We start from the raw sequence: 19,306 nt of genomic DNA, 5'->3' as shown, positions 1-19,306 counted from the left end.
TTAGTCAACCATTTAAGGACCATTGGTAAGGACTCATCCTTTAGTCAACCATTTAAGGACCATTGGTAAGGACTCGACCATTGGTAAGGACTCATCCTTTAGTCAACCATTTAGGGACCTTTGGTAAGGACTCATCCTTTAGTCAACCATTTAAGGACCTTTGGTAAGGACTCATCCTTTAGTCAACCATTTAAGGACCATTGGTAAGGACTCATCCTTTAGTCAACCATTTAGGGACCTTTGGTAAGGACTCATCCTTTAGTCAACCATTTAAGGACCTTTGGTAAGGACTCATCCTTTAGTCAACCATTTAAGGACCATTGCCAGCGGCGTCTCCACTGTCTCATCAGCTGGTTAACTGACAGACCGTTTGAGATGTTAGGATGGACAGCTAATGATGACTTCATTAATTATTCAACAGGGTCTTTGGTCTGGTCTGGGTGGACTAAAACACCCTGTCCCCAGGGAAACTCTCTATATGTCCTCTGGGTGTCATTAACTCAGGTGGATGGAGGCTTTGTATGCACAACAACCCACCAGGGGATGATGGGAGGGGTGTGTGTGTGTGTGTGAGTGCGTGTGTGTGTGTGTGGGTGAGTGCGCGTGCGTGCGTGCGTGTGTGTGTGTGTGTGTATTGAAAAAAGGGGCCTAGACAGCTACCTTGGGGAATTCCTGATTCTACCTGGATTATGTTGGAGAGGCTTCCATTAAAGAACACCCTCTGTGTTCTGTTAGACAGGTAACTCTTCATCCACATTATAGCAGGGGGTGTAAAGCCATAACACCCTCTGTGTTCTGTTAGACAGGTAACTCTTCATCCACATTATAGCAGGGGGTGTAAAGCCATAACACCCTCTGTGTTCTGTTAGACAGGTAACTCTGTATCCACATTATAGCAGGGGGTGTAAAGCCATAACACCCTCTGTGTTCTGTTAGACAGGTAACTCTGTATCCACATTATAGCAGGGGGTGTAAAGCCACGACACCCTCTGTGTTCTGTTAGACAGGTAACTCTGTATCCACATTATAGCAAGGGGTGTAAAGCCACAACACCCTCTGTGTTCTGTTAGACAGGTAACTCTTCATCCACATTATAGCAGGGGGTGTAAAGCCATAACACCCTCTGTGTTCTGTTAGACAGGTAACTCTGTATCCACATTATAACAGGGGGTGTAAAGCCATGACACAGACGTTTTTCCAGCAGCAGACTATGATCCATAATGTCAAAAGACGCACTGAAGTCTAACAAAAACAGCCCCCACAATCTTTTTATCATCAACTTCTCTCAACTCATTATTATGTAGCCTTAAGCTAAAGCCATCACAGTTCACACAGCTCACACACACTAATGGGAGAGGAGAACACACTCTCTCAGTGATGGGTCTAATGGGAGAGGAGAACACACTCTCTCAGTGATGGGTCTAATGGGAGAGGAGAACACACTCTCTCAGTGTTGGGTCTAATGGGAGAGGAGAACACACTCTCTCAGTGATGGGTCTAATGGGAGAGGAGAACACACTCTCTCAGTGATGGTCTAATGGGAGAGGAGAGGAGACTCTCTCAGTGATGGGTCTAATGGGAGAACAGAACACACTCTCAGTGATGGGTCTAATGGGAGAGGAGAACACACTCTCTCAGTGATGGGTCTCTACCCTAATTCCCTATGTGCCTTTGTCAAAAGTAGTGCACTATCTAGCGAACAGGGTGCCATAGGGCACTGGTCTAAAGTAGTGCACTATATAGGAAATATGCAGCCATAGGGCTCTGGTCTAAAGTAGTGCACTATATATAGGGAATAGGGTGCCATTGGGCTCTGGTCTAAAGTAGTGCACAGTATAGGGACTAGGATGCTATTTGATCCTGGCCTAAAGTAGTGCACTATATAGGGACTAGGGTGCTATTTGATCCTGGACTAAAGTAGTGCACTATATAGGGAATAGGGTGCTATTTGATCCTGGACTAAAGTAGTGCACTATATAGGGAATAGGGTGCCATTGCATCCTGATCTAAAGTAGTGTACTATATAGGGAATAGGGTGCCATTGGATCCTGGTCTAAAGTAGTGCACTATATAGGGAATAGGGTGCCATAGGGCTCTGGTCTAAAGTAGTGTACTATATAGGGAATAGGGTGCTATTGGATCCTGGTCTAAAGTAGTGCACTATATAGGGAATAGAATGCCATTTGAAGCACAGCCCTTGGCCCACTCTGCTCTGCTGTGAGCCTATCAGATTACTCCTCTACTTGTCCTGTCTCCCCAGGTTAACCTTAGTTCAATGAATAATCAATCAGATCCTTCTCCCTGAGGGAATGTGTTTCACAACAGGTTTACTGCTTAAACCAGCCAAGGGTGTGTGTGTGTGTGTGTGTGTGTGTGTGTGTGTGTGTGTGTGTGTGAGAGAGAGAGAGAAAGAGAGAGAGAGAGATATGGGAGCGAGAGAGAGAGAGAGAGAGAGAGAGAGAGAGAGAGAGCGATATGGGAGCAAGAGACAGAGAGAGAGAGAGAGAGAGATATGGGAGAAAGAGAGAGAAAGAGAGAGACAGAAAGAGACAGAGAGAGAGAGCGAGAGAGAGAGAGAGAGAGAGAGGAAGAGAGAGAGAGAGAGAGAGAGAGAGAAGGTGAAATGGGAGCGTCTGTCCCAACAATGACAGCTGCCCATTGTGTGAAAGGGTAGCAGAGCAGACCTGGCTCTGCCCACGTTTAGCTGAGGAGGCAGTTTCCATAACCTGGTCGCTGGCCACAGGGCTCTGGTCAAAAACAGTGACTATGTAAATATGATGCCATGTGGGATGCAGCCAGACCAGTCAACAGACCAGTCAACAGACTATAAAGGCCCAGGGACAAATAGATCAGTCAGAGAGGTTTAAAACCAGATGCCCGACCTCTTCACACCTCCAGGGGACCAAGCCTTAAATCAAACAAACCAGGACGTTTCCTGTCTCACTGAACCACTACCGTCCTCTTCCTGTCTGTGTCCTGAATGACACCCTAATTCCCTACATAGCCTATGGGCCCTGGTTAAAAGCAGTGCACTTCATAGGGAATAGGGTGCCATTTGTGAGGCAGATCCAGACTCTGGGATCACTCCACACCTGAAGAATCAACTCAACTCCTTTTATTGAGTTGGAACGAGTCACCTTGGCAGAAGCTTCTATATTTATCCATCATTTTCCGAGATATTGTTCCCCAAAGGAAGTGTTGATTCACTCACTGGGGCCCATTTGGACAACGGTTCAAAGACGATTGGACGACAGAACTGGCTGTAACAATGATGGAGATGTCCATGATTCTAGAGAGGTCAAGTCCCCACTCAGATCAAGCTTACAAGCAGGACACAACATGCTAGCTAAGAGAGGACAACCAATAAAATAAAAAAATAACTAGAAATAACCCAGATCATGACAACTACACATTCCTATTGGGCAACCAGAGAACAATAGAACACTGCAATAATAGATACCATAGCAACCGTGATCACAGCAACCGTCATCATAGCAACCGTAATCCTCAAAAGAGATGATTGTCAGAGATAAGAAGTCTCTTGTTGAAGAGGTCTACTGTGGACATGCTGTCAGAACACATCGAGGGTTGCAACACAACACGGTCAAGGCTCATCACATTCCTGTTTGTGTATCAGCTTGGGGAGATAACTCGGTAGGAAAACCAACACTGAGCCCAAATTGACTGAGCGAAAATCTGAAAACCACCACCACCACGGAGAAAAGGATGGAACATCATAACGAGACGCTCGCAGAATTCTGCAAAAAAATATCCTCTGTGTGTAACGTAAAAACAACAAATAACGCACGCAGAGCAGAATTACACAGATACCCGCTAATTATCAAAATGCAGAAAAGAGCCGTTAAATTCTACAACCACCTAAAAGGAAGCGATTCACAAACCTTCCATTACAAAGCCATCACCTACAGAGAGATGAACCTGGAGAAGAGTCCCCTAAAATGGCTGTTCTACCAGATGGCTGTTCTACCAGATGGCTGTCCTACCAGATGGCTGTTCTACCAGTGGTCTACATCACTGACAGATGGCTGTCCTACCAGATGGCTGATGGCTGTTCTACCAGATGGCTGTTCTACCAGATGACTGATGGCTGTTCTACCAGATGGCTGTTCTACCAGATGGCTGTTCTACCAGATGGCTGTTCTACCAGATGGCTGTTCTACCAGATGGCTGTTCTACCAGATGGCTGATCTACCAGATGGCTGATCTACCAGCGGTCTACATCACTGACAGATGGATGTTCTACCAGATGTCTGTTCTACCAGATGTCTGTTCTACCAGATGGCTGATCTACCAGCGGTCTACATCACTGATAGATGGCTGTCCTACCAGATGGCTGTCCTACCAGATGGCTGTTCTACCAGATGGCTGTTCTACCAGATGGCTGTTCTACCAGTGGTCTACATCACTGACATATGGCTGTCCTACCAGATGGCTGTTCTACCAGATGGCTGTTCTACCAGATGGCTGTTCTACCAGATGGCTGTCCTACCAGATGGCTGTTCTACCAGATGACTGATGGCTGTTCTACCAGATGACTGTTCTACCAGATGGCTGTTCTACCAGATGGCTGTTCTACCAGATGGCTGTTCTACCAGATGGCTGTTCTACCAGATGGCTGATGGCTGTTCTACCAGATGGCTGTTCTACCAGATGGCTGTTCTACCAGATGGCTGTTCTACCAGCGGTCTACATCACTGACAGATGGATGTTCTACCAGATGTCTGTTCTACCAGATGGCTGATCTACCAGCGGTCTACATCACTGATAGATGGCTGTCCTACCAGATGGCTGTCCTACCAGATGGCTGTTCTACCAGATGGCTGTTCTACCAGATGGCTGTTCTACCAGTGGTCTACATCACTGACATATGGCTGTCCTACCAGATGGCTGTTCTACCAGATGGCTGTTCTACCAGATGGCTGTTCTACCAGATGGCTGTCCTACCAGATGGCTGTTCTACCAGATGACTGATGGCTGTTCTACCACATGACTGTTCTACCAGATGGATGTTCTACCAGATGGATGTTCTACCAGATGGCTGTTCTACCAGATGGCTGTTCTACCAGCGGTCTACATCACTGACAGATGGCTGTTCTACCAGATGGCTGTTCTACCAGATGGCTGATCTACCAGCGGTCTACATCACTGATAGATGGCTGTTCTACCAGATGGCTGTTCTACCAGAGGTCTACATCACTGACAGATGGCTGTCCTACCAGATGGCTGTTCTACCAGATGGCTGTTCTACCAGATGGCTGTCCTACCAGATGGCTGTTCTTCCAGATCGCTGTTCTTCCAGATGACTGTTCTTCCAGATGGCTGATCTACCAGCGGTCTACATCACTGATAGATGGCTGATCTACCAGATGGCTGTCCTACCAGATGGCTGTCCTACCAGATGGCTGTCCTACCAGATGGCTGTTCTACCAGATGGCTGTCCTACCAGATGGCTGTTTTACCAGATGGCTGTCCTACCAGATGGCTGTTCTACCAGATGGCTGTTCTACCAGATGGCTGTCCTACCAGATGGCTGTTCTTCCAGATCGCTGTTCTTCCAGATGGCTGTTCTACCAGATGGCTGTTCTACCAGATGGCTGTTCTCCTAAATGTTATGCGGTGCTCCTAAATGTTATGTGGTGCTCCTAAATGTTATGTGGTGCTCCTAAATGTTATGCGGTGCTCCTAAATGTTATGCGGTGCTCCTAATTGTTTAAAGTTGGGAGCATCAGTGCTACCAATTAACATTTTTAATTCAGAGCCCTGCAAACTAGTGTCCATACACACACACACACACACACACACACACACACACACACACACACACACACACACACACACACACACACACACACACACACACACACACACACACACACACACACACACACACACACACACCTCTCAGCCAGCAGGATGCCATCTTAATGACCCGCATTGCTTCTGCGGAGGTGTGAACCTCTGTTGAAATGCTACTAGGAACAAAGCGAATGAGGGACAGCTGGAAAGAAGTATTTATGTTCATCCCAAATGGAGTCCTATTCCCTATATATAGTGGTACTACTATAGACAAGAGCCCTATTCCCTATATAGTGGTACTACTATAGACCAGAGCCCTATTCCCTATATAGTGGTACTACTATAGACCAGAGCCCTATTCCCTATATAGTGGTACTACTATAGACCAGAGCCCTATTCCCTATATAGTGGTACTACTATAGACCAGAGCCCTATTCCCTATATAGTGGTACTACTATAGACAAGAGCCCTATTCCCTATATAGTACACTACTATAGACAAGAGCCCTATTCCCTATATAGTGGTACTACTATAGACCAGAACCCTATTCCCTATATAGTGGTACTACTATAGACCAGAGCCCTATTCCCTATATAGTGGTACTACTATAGACCAGAGCCCTATTCCCTATATAGTGGTACTACTATAGACCAGAGCCCTATTCCCTATATAGTGGTACCACTATAGACCAGAGCCCTATTCCCTATATAGTGGTACTACTATAGACCAGAACCCTATTCCCTATATAGTGGTACTACTATAGACCAGAACCCTATTCCCTATATAGTGGTACTACTATAGACCAGAGTCATATTCCCTATATAGTGGTACTACTATAGACCAGGGCCCTATTCCCTATATAGTGGTACTACTATAGACCCTCTCTCTCTCTCCCAGGATCTGTGGAAACGTTCCCCTCTCTATTTCTCTCTCTGTATGTTGCTGTTTGTCTCTCCCTCTCTGATTTCATACACAGCTGACATCGACTGCATCATCTAATAATTACTTGTAATGCGACTCAGTAGGTTGAACCCAGCTCTGCTACATACCAAGCAGACACAAATACCCTTCCAGACTTCAAGGCCGAGCTATACTCCCTCACAAGGCCCAAGTCCAATATATATTTCCACGGTAGTAAAGACATGGGATAATCCTTTCTACCCCTCTGCAGTACTGCTCTTGGTTTGGATTGAATGCTTCATGCTAATCTCTACTCCTACTGTCAACAGGCCTTGAAACAAAAGACTGGAATCCTCAAGTGTGGAATTCAAGTTTACCTCCTAAAATACCTCCTAAAGTTCATCTTTCCTGAGAAGGAAAGTCATAATCAAACGAGTAAAAACACCGTCTCCTCGCTATTGTCCCAAGTATAGAAAAGCCCCGGCTGGTTTTCAGAGAAGGGAATCAGGAAAAGCCCCGGCTGGTTTTCAGAGAAGGGAATCAGGAAAAGCCCCGGCTGGTTTTCAGAGAAGGGAATCAGGAAAAGCCCCGGCTGGTTTTCAGAGAAGGGAATCAGGAAAAGCCCCGGCTGGTTTTCAGAGAAGGGAATCAGGAAAAGCCCCGGCTGGTTTCAGAGAAGGGAATCAGGGAAAGCCCCGGCTGGTTTTCAGAGAAGGGAATCAGGAAAAGCCCCGGCTGGTTTCAGAGAAGGGAATCAGGAAAAGCCCCGGCTGGTTTCAGAGAAGGGAATCAGGAAAAGCCCCGGCTGGTTTCAGAGAAGGGAATCAGGAAAAGCCCCGGCTGGTTTCAGAGAAGGGAATCAGGAAAAGCCCCGGCTGGTTTCAGAGAAGGGAATCAGGAAAAGCCCCGGCTGGTTTCAGAGAAGGGAATCAGGAAAAGCCCCGGCTGGTTTCAGAGAAGGGAATCAGGAAAAGCCCCGGCTGGTTTCAGAGAAGGGAATCAGGAAAAGCCCCGGCTGGTTTCAGAGAAGGGAATCAGGAAAAGCCCCGGCTGGTTTTCAGAGAAGGGAATCAGGAAAAGCCCCGGCTGGTTTTCAGAGAAGGGAATCAGGAAAAGCCCCAGCTGGTTTTCAGAGAAGGGAATCAGGAAAAGCCCCTTTAGAAACTCCACAGAAAAGTTGGGACTCAAAAGTGATTACAGAAACTAAATCTTTCCGAGATCATTTGATGTCTCAGAAGTAGCGAACTAAAATACTTTTAAAACCAAACCCAAACGTCAAACTAATCTTTTAACTGCTCTTCGGAAACTCTAAAACAGCCCCCTATTCCCTACAAAGGGCCCTGAGCTCTGGTCTGAAGGAGTGCACTATGTAGGGAATAGGGAGCCATTTGGGCCCTGGTCTGAAGGAGTGCACTATGTAGGGAATAGGGTTCTATAGGGCTCTGGTCTGAAGGAGTGCACTATGTAGGGAATAGGGTTCTATAGGGCTCTGGTCTGAAGGAGTGCACTATGTAGGGAATAGGGTTCTATAGGGCTCTGGTCTGAAGGAGTGCACTATGTAGGGAATAGGGTTCTATAGGGCTCTGGTCTGAAGGAGTGCTATGTAGGGAATAGGGAGCCATTTGGGCCCTCATTTTCCTCTCCAGCGGCTGAATGTATCATGAGGCAGTTAGATGATGTCTCTCTCCAGACTCTCCGCCACATCTCTCTGTACCGATCGGAGAACGACAGCAGTGTATAAAGTAATCGCCTTCCCTCATCAACATCAAAGACTCCCTCCTTCATTCCCTCCCTCCCTCCTTCCTTCCCTCCTTCCAGTAAGCTGCCAGGGATCCGCTCGCTGTGGCTCCACTACAATACCTAGTGGGCTCCTGGCGTCCGGTCAGCGGTGGATTGGGGCTAAAGTCTGGGCTATTGAAAGCAAGGTGTGTCTCCGTACGTACGGCTCCCCTGTGTGAAAGCTCTGCAGTGTCTGGGAAGTTGCCGGGGTCAAACTCAGCAGGACGTGACAACATGAGGTTCACGTGGGTCGGAGCTGACTGATATCAGGCAGGCCCAGAGCCAGAGAAGGCTGGCGGAAGATGCCTGATGGCTGGAAACAAACAGGCAGATAGACCGACTGGCTGACTTTAATGAGATTGATGTGGAGGAAGAGCTTCATGGACCTGCTGGTTTCCATGGCGACATATCCAACTACTTCAACACCTGTTGGTTAACATGGAGACATATCCAACTACCTCAACACCTGTTGGTTAACATGGAGACATATCCAACTACCTCAACATTACTAGTCAAAGATACCATGTCCACATTATTTACTCATCAAATATACCATGTCCACAGTATTTACTAATCAAAGATACCGTGTCCACAGTATTTACTAATCAAAGATACCGTGTCCACAGTATTTACTAATCACAAGGATACCATGTCCACAGTATTTACTAAACACAAAGATACCATGTCCACAGTATTTACTAAACACAAAGATACCATGTCCACAGTATTTACTAAACACAAAGATACCATGTCCACAGTATTTACTAAACACAAAGATACCATGTCCACAGTATTTACTCATCAAATATACCATGTCCACAGTATTTACTAATCAAAGATACCATGTCCACAGTATTTACTAAACACAAAGATACCATGTCCACAGTATTTACTAATCAAAGATACCGTGTCCACAGTATTTACTAATCAAAGATACCATGTCCACAGTATTTACTAAACACAAAGATACCATGTCCACAGTATGTACTAATCACAAAGATACCATGTCCACAGTATTTACTAATCACAAAGATACCATGTCCACTATGGTGTTCCCGAGTGGCGCAGCGGTCTAAGGCACTGCATCTCAGTTCTTGAGGCGTCACTACAGACGCCCTGGTTCGAATCCAGGCTGTTTCACAACCGGCCGTGATTGGGAGTCTCATAGGGCGGCCACAATTGGCCCAGCGTCATCCGGGGTTTGGTCGGTGTAGGCCCGTCATTGTAAATAAGAACTTGTTCTTAACTGACTTGCCTAGTTAAATAAATAAAATAAATCAAAAATCCACAGTCTAGTTTGGGAATGTGTTTGAGTGTTTCAACCAGCGTGACCAGGTCATTAGGCCAGGTCACATGGTTCTAACCCTGTCCATCCCATCAGTTTGGTCTCTCTCTCTCAGTACACCCCTCTGTCCCAGAGGAGACATTCTGGAAGCACCCTGTCCACCCCAACCCCCTTCATACCAGAGACAGAGGTGATGTATCTACACTTATATAAATCAGTAGGGAGTTCACTGCCTCCACCTCAGCTCTAACCCTGACCCCTCTCCACCACGGCCCTAATCCCTTCATCCCCTGACTCCTCAGCCCTGCTCTGCTGCCTTTCAGCCTCCACATGTCTGGTTGGATCTGCCTTTCAGCCCCTGACAAGGCCCTGCTCTGCTCTGCATTCCTGCTTTTAGGGAGAATTTGAGCCATCACACTTCTTCAATCAATATGTCTTTCAGCCTCCCTCCGCCCTTCACTTCCTCCTGTCATCCTCTCCAACGATTTAGACAGAGCTGACACCATGTTTACAATCAGTCAGTCAGTCAGTCAGTCAGTGTCCTATATCACCATGTTTACAATCAGTCAGTCAGTCAGTGTCCTATATCACCATGTTTACAATCAGTCAGTGTCCTATATCACCATGTTTACAATCAGTCAGTCAGTGTCCTATATCACCATGTTTACAATCAGTCAGTCAGTGTCCTATATCACCATGTTTACAATCAGTCAGTCAGCGTCCTATATCACCATGTTTATAATCAGTCAGTCAGTGTCCTATATCACCATGTTTACAATCAGTCAGTCAGTGTCCTTTATCACCATGTTTACAATCAGTCAGTGTCCTATATCACCATGTTTACAATCAGTCAGTCAGTGTCCTATATCACCATGTTTACAATCAGTCAGTCAGTGTCCTATAACACCATGTTTACAATCAGTCAGTCAGCGTCCTATATCACCATGTTTACAATCAGTCAGTCAGTGTCCTATATCACCATGTTTACAATCAGTCAGTCAGTGTCCTATATCACTGTGTTTACAATCAGTCAGTCAGTGTCCTATATTACCGTGTTTACAATCAGTCAGTGTCCTATATCACCATGTTTACAATCAGTCAGTCAGTGTCCTATATCACCGTGTTTACAATCAGTCAGTCAGTGTCCTATATCACAGTGTTTACAATCAGTCAGTGTCCTATATCACCATGTTTACAATCAGTCAGTCAGTGACCTATATCACCGTGTTTACAATCAGTCAGTGTCCTATATCACCATGTTTACAATCAGTCAGTGTCCTATATCACCATGTTTACAATCAGTCAGTCAGTGTCCTATATCACCATGTTTACAATCAGTCAGTCAGTGTCCTATATCCCCGTGTTTACAATCAGTCAGTCAGTCAGTGTCCTATATCACCATGTTTACAATCAGTCAGTGTCCTATATCACCATGTTTACAATCAGTCAGTCAGTGTCCTATATCACCATGTTTACAATCAGTCAGTCAGTGTCCTATATCACCATGTTTACAATCAGTCAGTCAGCGTCCTATATCACCATGTTTATAATCAGTCAGTCAGTGTCCTATATCACCATGTTTACAATCAGTCAGTCAGTGTCCTTTATCACCATGTTTACAATCAGTCAGTGTCCTATATCACCATGTTTACAATCAGTCAGTCAGTGTCCTATATCACCATGTTTACAATCAGTCAGTCAGTGTCCTATAACACCATGTTTACAATCAGTCAGTCAGCGTCCTATATCACCATGTTTACAATCAGTCAGTCAGTGTCCTATATCACCATGTTTACAATCAGTCAGTCAGTGTCCTATATCACTGTGTTTACAATCAGTCAGTCAGTGTCCTATATTACCGTGTTTACAATCAGTCAGTGTCCTATATCACCATGTTTACAATCAGTCAGTCAGTGTCCTATATCACCGTGTTTACAATCAGTCAGTCAGTGTCCTATATCACAGTGTTTACAATCAGTCAGTGTCCTATATCACCATGTTTACAATCAGTCAGTCAGTGACCTATATCACCGTGTTTACAATCAGTCAGTGTCCTATATCACCATGTTTACAATCAGTCAGTGTCCTATATCACCATGTTTACAATCAGTCAGTCAGTGTCCTATATCACCATGTTTACAATCAGTCAGTCAGTGTCCTATATCCCCGTGTTTACAATCAGTCAGTCAGTGTCCTATATCACCATGTTTACAATCAGTCAGTCAGTGTCCTATATCACCATGTTTACAATCAGTCAGTCAGTGTCCTATATCACCATGTTTACAATCAGTCAGTCAGTGTCCTATATCACCGTGTTTACAATCAGTCAGTCAGTGTCCTATATTACCGTGTTTACAATCAGTCAGTCAGTGTCCTATATTACCATGTTTACAATCAGTCAGTCAGTGTCCTATATCACCGTGTTTACAATCAGTCAGTCAGTGTCCTATATCACAGTGTTTACAATCAGTCAGTGTCCTATATCACCATGTTTACAATCAGTCAGTCAGTGTCCTATATCACCGTGTTTACAATCAGTCAGTCAGTGTCCTATATCACCGTGTTTACAATCAGTCAGTCAGTGTCCTCTATCACCATGTTTACAATCAGTCAGTCAGTGTCCTATATCACCGTGTTTACAATCAGTCAGTGTCCTATATCACCATGTTTACAATCAGTCAGTGTCCTATATCACCATGTTTACAATCAGTCAGTCAGTGTCCTATATCACCATGTTTACAATCAGTCAGTCTGTGTCCTATATCCCCGTGTTTACAATCAGTCAGTCAGTGTCCTATATCACCATGTTTACAATCAGTCAGTCAGTGTCCTATATCACCATGTTTACAATCAGTCAGTCAGTGTCCTATATCCCCGTGTTTACAATCAGTCAGTCAGTGTCCTATATCACCATGTTTACAATCAGTCAGTCAGTGTCCTATATCACCATGTTTACAATCAGTCAGTCAGTGTCCTCTATCACCATGTTTACAATCAGTCAGTCAGTGTCCTATATCACCGTGTTTACAATCAGTCAGTGTCCTATATCACCATGTTTACAATCAGTCAGTCAGTGTCCTATATCACCGTGTTTACAATCAGTCAGTGTCCTATATCACCATGTTTACAATCAGTCAGTGTCCTATATCACCATGTTTACAATCAGTCAGTCAGTGTCCTATATCACCATGTTTACAATCAGTCAGTCAGTGTCCTATATCCCCGTGTTTACAATCAGTCAGTCAGTGTCCTATATCACCATGTTTACAATCAGTCAGTCAGTGTCCTATATCACCATGTTTACAATCAGTCAGTCAGTGTCCTATATCACCATGTTTACAATCAGTCAGTCCCCTGAGGGGATCTTTTTTGGTGCTACAGAGATAATATATTATTTAGTACCATGCACAGACCGGGTCACAGAGATAATCTACTATTTAGTACCATGCACAGACAGGGTCACAGAGATAATCTACTATTTAGTACAATGCACAGACAGGGTCACAGAGATAATCTACTATTTAGTACCATGCACAGACAGGGTCACAGAGATAATCTACTATTTAGTACCATGCACAGACAGGGTCACAGAGATAATCTACTATTTAGTACCATGCACAGACAGGGTCACAGAGATAATCTACTATTTAGTACCATGCACAGACAGGGTCACAGAGATAATCTACTATTTAGTACCATGCACAGACAGGGTCACAGAGATAATCTACTATTAGTACCATGCACAGAGTCACAGAAAACAGTGAAATACTTAAAGGAGAAATCCACCCAAAAACCCAAATTCCTATAATTCACAGTATTACATAACACTAATAAATGAGAACAATAACTTTGGTGAACAAATGTTTAATTTTGCCATTATAATAAGGTTGTGGAAAATCTGTTGCAGCTCAAGTCGACTACAAAACCCCACAATGCAATGTTCTCTCTATGGGCTGGCTGACTAGCTATCAAGCGAAACGTAGCGACACACAAAAATAGCAAAGTCAATGTCAGCATATGGATGGTACGGCCCTCAGGAGAGTCCCTTGGGGTTCGTGAAGGTCTCATCTTTCCATAGAGCGGCCATATTAGTTTGTAGGAAGTATTAGGTAGTATTAGTTTGTAGGAAGTATTAGGTAGTATTAGTTTGTAGGTCGTATTAGGAAGTATTAGGTAGTATTAGTTTGTAGGAAGTATTAGGTAGTATTAGTTTGTAGGAAGTATTCGTTTGTAGGTCGTATTAGTTTGTAGGAAGTATTAGGAAGTATTAGTTTGTAGGTCGTATTAGTTTGTAGGAAGTATTAGGTAGTATTAGTTTGTAGGAAGTATTAGGTAGTATTAGTTTGTAGGTAGTATTAGTTTGTAGGAAGTATTAGGTAGTATTAGTTTGTAGGTAGTATTAGTTTGTAGGAAGTATTAGGTAGTATTAGTTTGTAGGTAGTATTAGTTTGTAGGAAGTATTAGGTAGTATTAGTTTGTAGGTCGTATTAGTTTGTGTTAGTTTGTTGGTCATATTAGTTTGTAGGTAGTATTAGATTGTAGGAAGTATTAGTTTGTAGGAAGTATTAGGTTGTAGGTAGTATTAGGTAGTATTAGTTTGTAGGAAGTATTAGTTTGTAGGTAGTATTAGGTAGTATTAGTTTGTAGGTAGTATTAGTTTGTAGGTAGTATTAGGTAGTATTAGTTTGTAGGTAGTATTAGGTAGTATTAGTTTGTAGGTAGTATTAGGTAGTATTAGTTTGTAGGTAGTATTAGTTTGTAGGTAGTATTAGGTAGTATTAGTTTGTAGGTAGTATTAGTTTGTAGTATTAGTTTGTAGGAAGTATTAGGTAGTAGTAGTTTGTAGGAAGTATTAGGTAGTAGGAAGTATTAGTTTGTAGGTAGTATTAGTTTGTAGGTAGTATTAGTTTGTAGTATTAGTTTGTAGGAAGTATTAGGTAGTATTAGTTTGTAGGAAGTATCAGTTTGTAGGAAGTATTAGGTAGTATTAGTTTGTAGTATTAGTTTGTAGGTAGTATCAGTTTGTAGGTAGTATTAGGAAGTATTAGTTTGTAGGAAGTATTAGTTGTAGGTAGTATTAGGAAGTATTAGTTTGTAGGTAGTATTAGTTTGTAGGTAGTATTAGGAAGTATTAGTTTGTAGGAAGTATTAGTTTGTAGGTAGTATTAGTTTGTAGGTCGTATTAGTTTGTAGGTAGTATTAGTTTGTAGGTAGTATTAGTTTGTAGGTCGTATTAGGAAGTATTATTTTGTAGGAAGTATTAGGTAGTATTAGTTTGTAGGTCGTATTAGGTAGTATTAGTTTGTAGGAAGTATTAGGTAGTATTAGTTTGTAGGTCGTATTAGGTCGTATTAGTTTGTAGGTCGTATTAGGTAGTATTAGTTTGTAGGTCGTATTAGGTAGTATTAGTTTGTAGGTCGTATTAGTTTGTAGGAAGTATTAGTTTGTAGGAAGTATTAGTTTGTAGGTAGTATTAGGTAGTATTAGTTTGTAGGAAGTATTCGTTTGTAGACCAAACCGTTTGGACGCTACAGACTTTTTCATGAGAAACCCATTTTTTTTATGACGTCTCATAGTCTGACACATATATTTCACTCAGGATTACACAGATCCACAATTCTGATAAACTCCCATATCTACTGGGTGAAATATCACAGCAGCAAGATGTGTGACCTGTTGCCACAAGAAAAGGGCAACCAGTGAAGAACAAAATACAACCCATATTTATGCTTATTTATTCTCCCTTGTGTACTTTAACTATTTGCACATCGTTACAACACTGTATATATATATATATATATATATATATAATATGACATTTATAATGTCTTTATTCTTTTGGAACTTTTGTGAGTGTAATGTTTACTGTTAATTTCTTATTGTTTATTTCACTTAAAACGCAAACATATGTTTCCCATGTCAATAAAGCCCCTTAAAATGAATTGAGAGGAACAGACCAGAGAGAGGGAGGTTGGGGGAGAGAGAGAGAGACCAGAGACCAGAGAGAGAGACCAGAGACCAGAGAGACCAGAGACCAGAGAGAGAGACCAGAGACCAGAGAGACCAGAGACCAGAGAGAGAGACCAGAGACCAGAGAGACCAGAGACCAGAGAGAGAGACCAGAGAGAGAGACCAGAGAGAGAGACCAGAGAGAGGAAGGTTGGGGGAGAGAGAGACCAGAGACCAGAGAGAGAGACCAGAGAGAGACCAGAGACCAGAGAGAGAGACCAGAGACCAGAGAGACCAGAGGCCAGAGAGAGAGACCAGAGAGAGAGACCAGAGAGAGGAAGGTTGGGGAGAGAGAGACCAGAGACCAGAGAGAGAGACCAGAGAGAGACCCCAATAGCGGGGATATGTATAGAACACAGAGTATATCAAGGATATATATCAGAGAGAGACCAGAGACCAGAGAGAGACCAGAGACCAGAGACCAGAGAGAGAGACCAGAGAGAGAGACCCCAGCAGACCCCAATAGCGGGGATATGTATAGAACACAGAGTATATTAAGGATATATCAGAGAGAGACCAGAGAGAGAGACCAGAGACCAGAGAGAGAGACCAGAGAGAGAGACCAGAGAGAGACCCCAGCAGACCCCAATAGCGGGGATATGTATAGAACACAGAGTATATCAAGGATATATCAGAGAGAGACCAGAGAGAGAGACCCCAACAGACCCCAATAGCGGGGATATGTATAGAACACAGAGTATATCAAGGGGCCACAGTCCACTGGATAATTCAATGAATTCTTGTGGAAAGAGTTCTACCTGATTTTACTTGGAACCAAAAGGGGTTCTCCTATTGGGGACAGCTGAAGAACCCTTTGGAACCCATTTTTATAAGAGTTGAGATAGCAGATCAACCATCTCTCTCTTCCCTCCCTCCTCCACTGTCCTGCTAACCCTCAGCCATCTCTCTCTCTCTTCCCTCCCTCCTCCACTGTCCTGCCCCCTAACCCTCAGCCATCTCTCTCTTCCCTCCCTCCTCCACTGTCCTGCTAACCCTCAGCCATCTCTCTCTCTCTTCCCTCCCTCCTCCACTGTCCTGCCCCCTAACCCTCAGCCATCTCTCTCTTCCCTCCCTCCTCCACTGTCCTGCTAACCCTCAGCCATCTCTCTCTTCCCTCCCTCCTCCACTGTCCTGCTAACCCTCAGCCATCTCTCTCTCTTCCCTCCCTCCTCCACTGTCCTGCCCCGTAACCCTCAGCCATCTCTCTCTCTTCCTTCCCTCCTCCACTGTCCTGCCCCGTAACCCTCAGCCATCTCTCTCTTCCCTCCCTCCTCCACTGTCCTGCTAACCCTCAGCCATCTCTCTCTCTTCCCTCCCTCCTCCACTGTCCTGCCCCCTAACCCTCAGCCATCTCTCTCTCTTCCCTCCCTCCTCCACTGTCCTGCCCCGTAACCCTCAGCCATCTCTCTCTCTTCCCTCCCCTCTCCATGTGCCTGTGAAACGAGGAAATTACAATTCTTGACGCCAGCGTTCCCCTATCTCTCTCCCTTTCTCTCTCTCCGCAGGGCTGACCTTCCTCGGATGTTTGAGGTAAACACACACACACCCTGGTTAAGCCCGTCTCTCCTTCAAAAAGAGCCCTTCAGTCCCCCAGTGAGCACAGTAAGGTCCATACTACGGTTAACTCAGAGAGGAGGGGGATCAGTACTGAGGAGACTGTCTGCCCCAAACTGTCTGCCCCAAACCGTCTGCCCCAAACCGTCTGCCCCAAACCGTCTGCCCCAAGGCCAACAGCACAGCCAGTCAACCCCACAGAGAGGCACGCATCTGCAGCAGGCAGCGCTTAAACAGACATTCACGTGGACACAAACACGCTCACAGCACACACAGCAAGGAAACACACACACACACCTCAGGACACACACACCTCAGGACACACAGCAAGGAAACACACACACACACCTCAGGACACACAGCAAGGAAACACACACACACACACCTCAGGACACACAGCAAGGAAACACACACACACACACACACACACCTCAGGACACACAGCAAGGAAACACACACACACACCTCAGGACACAGAGCAAGGAAACACACACACACACCTCAGGACACACAGCAAGGAAACACACACACACACACACCTCAGGACACACACACACACCTCAGGACACACACACACACACACCTCAGGACACACACACACACCTCAGGACACACACACACCTCAGGACACACACCTCAGGACACACACACACACACCTCAGGACACACACACCTCAAGCACTTGAGGAACATCCACCTTTGTGACAACACCTATTCAACCTTAAAGTCAACACTGTATTCAGACTGAATTTCCCCCACAGGCTCTTCAACAATCCTCTCTCTCTCCTCTCCCCAGTAGGATGATCTAACATTATCTGTCCTGTCCCACCCTGTCCCGTCCTGTCATGTCCTACGCTGTCCCACCCTGTCCCGTCCTACCCTGTCCTGTCCCACCCTGTCCCGTCCTACCCTGTCCTGTCCTACCCTGTCCTGTCCTACCCTGTCCTACCCTGTCCCACCCTGTCCCGTCCTACCCTGTCCCACCCTGTCCCGTCCTACCCTGTCCTGTCCTACCCTGTCCCACACTGTCCTACCCTGTCCTGTCCCACCCTGTCCTGTCCTACCCTGTCCCGTACCGGTAAGGTAAAGCCATCACACAGCAACACCTCCTCAGACGAAATTCCATGCAGCTCAATGTGTGTGTTCAGTGTGTGTGTTCTGTGAGTGTGTGTGTTCAGTGTGTTCTGTGTGTGTGTGTGTTCTGTGAGTGTGTGTTCAGTGTGTGTGTGTGTTCTGTGTTCTGTGTGTGTGTGTGTTCTGTGTGTGTGTGTGTTCTGTGTTCTGTGTTCAGTGTGAGTGTGTGTTCAGTGTCTGTGTGTGTGTGTGTTCAGTGTGTGTGTGTGTGTGTGTGTTCTGTGTGTGTGTGTGTTCAGTGTGTGTGTGTCCACTCACCATAGTGTATGCAGTATGGCCTCTGTAGTAGTGTATCCTGGGATCATTGTCCTCAGTATTCCTCAGTGAGTCTCTCTGCTGGTCGACCTCCTTCCAAACCGTACGACTGCAACGACCAACTACTGCTTTCACACACTGCAGCGACGAGCACACGCTACGGCCCGCCCACACCAGGCCCGCCCACACGCTACGGCCCGCCCACACCAGTCCCGCCCCCTCAGACCCAGGTCCGCCTCTCTGCCTGTCAGACAGTTTGTTGTGTATGGCCCGGTGCCCCGGGTGGGAGGAGTTTGCTCCATTTCACACCATTGAAATTTCTACCCAGTCGGGGAACTGGGCCACTCTATTCTAACGTAGGGTACTCCCCTGGAACTGGGCCACTCTATACTAACGTAGGGTACTCCCCTGGAACTGGACTACTCTATTCTAACGTAGGGTACTCCCCTGGAACTGGGCCACTCTATACTAACGTAGGGTACTCGACCTGGACCACTCTATTCTAACGTAGGGTACTCCCCTGGACCACTCTATTCTAACGTAGGGTACTCCCCTGGAACTGGGCCACTCTAT

At 45.2% G+C, this 19,306-nt stretch overlaps 1 protein-coding gene across 1 annotated transcript in view; it reads right to left on the bottom strand.

Moving 5' to 3' along the window:
- LOC109878266 (sialidase) overlaps positions 1-18,932 on the bottom strand; it is an 81,861-nt gene extending 62,929 nt beyond the window's left edge. Inside the window, exon 1 of the mRNA XM_031822106.1 lies at positions 18,737-18,932. Within this exon, the coding sequence (XP_031677966.1) occupies positions 18,737-18,739 (3 nt within the window). The 5' untranslated portion in view covers positions 18,740-18,932. The remainder of the gene's footprint in view (positions 1-18,736) is intronic.
- Between the last annotated feature and the right edge of the window lie 374 nt (positions 18,933-19,306).

Source organism: Oncorhynchus kisutch, unplaced genomic scaffold (assembly GCF_002021735.2).
Source record: "Oncorhynchus kisutch isolate 150728-3 unplaced genomic scaffold, Okis_V2 scaffold4069, whole genome shotgun sequence".
Classification (NCBI taxonomy): domain Eukaryota; kingdom Metazoa; phylum Chordata; class Actinopteri; order Salmoniformes; family Salmonidae; genus Oncorhynchus; species Oncorhynchus kisutch.
This window is presented reverse-complemented; position numbering and strand designations above follow the sequence as displayed.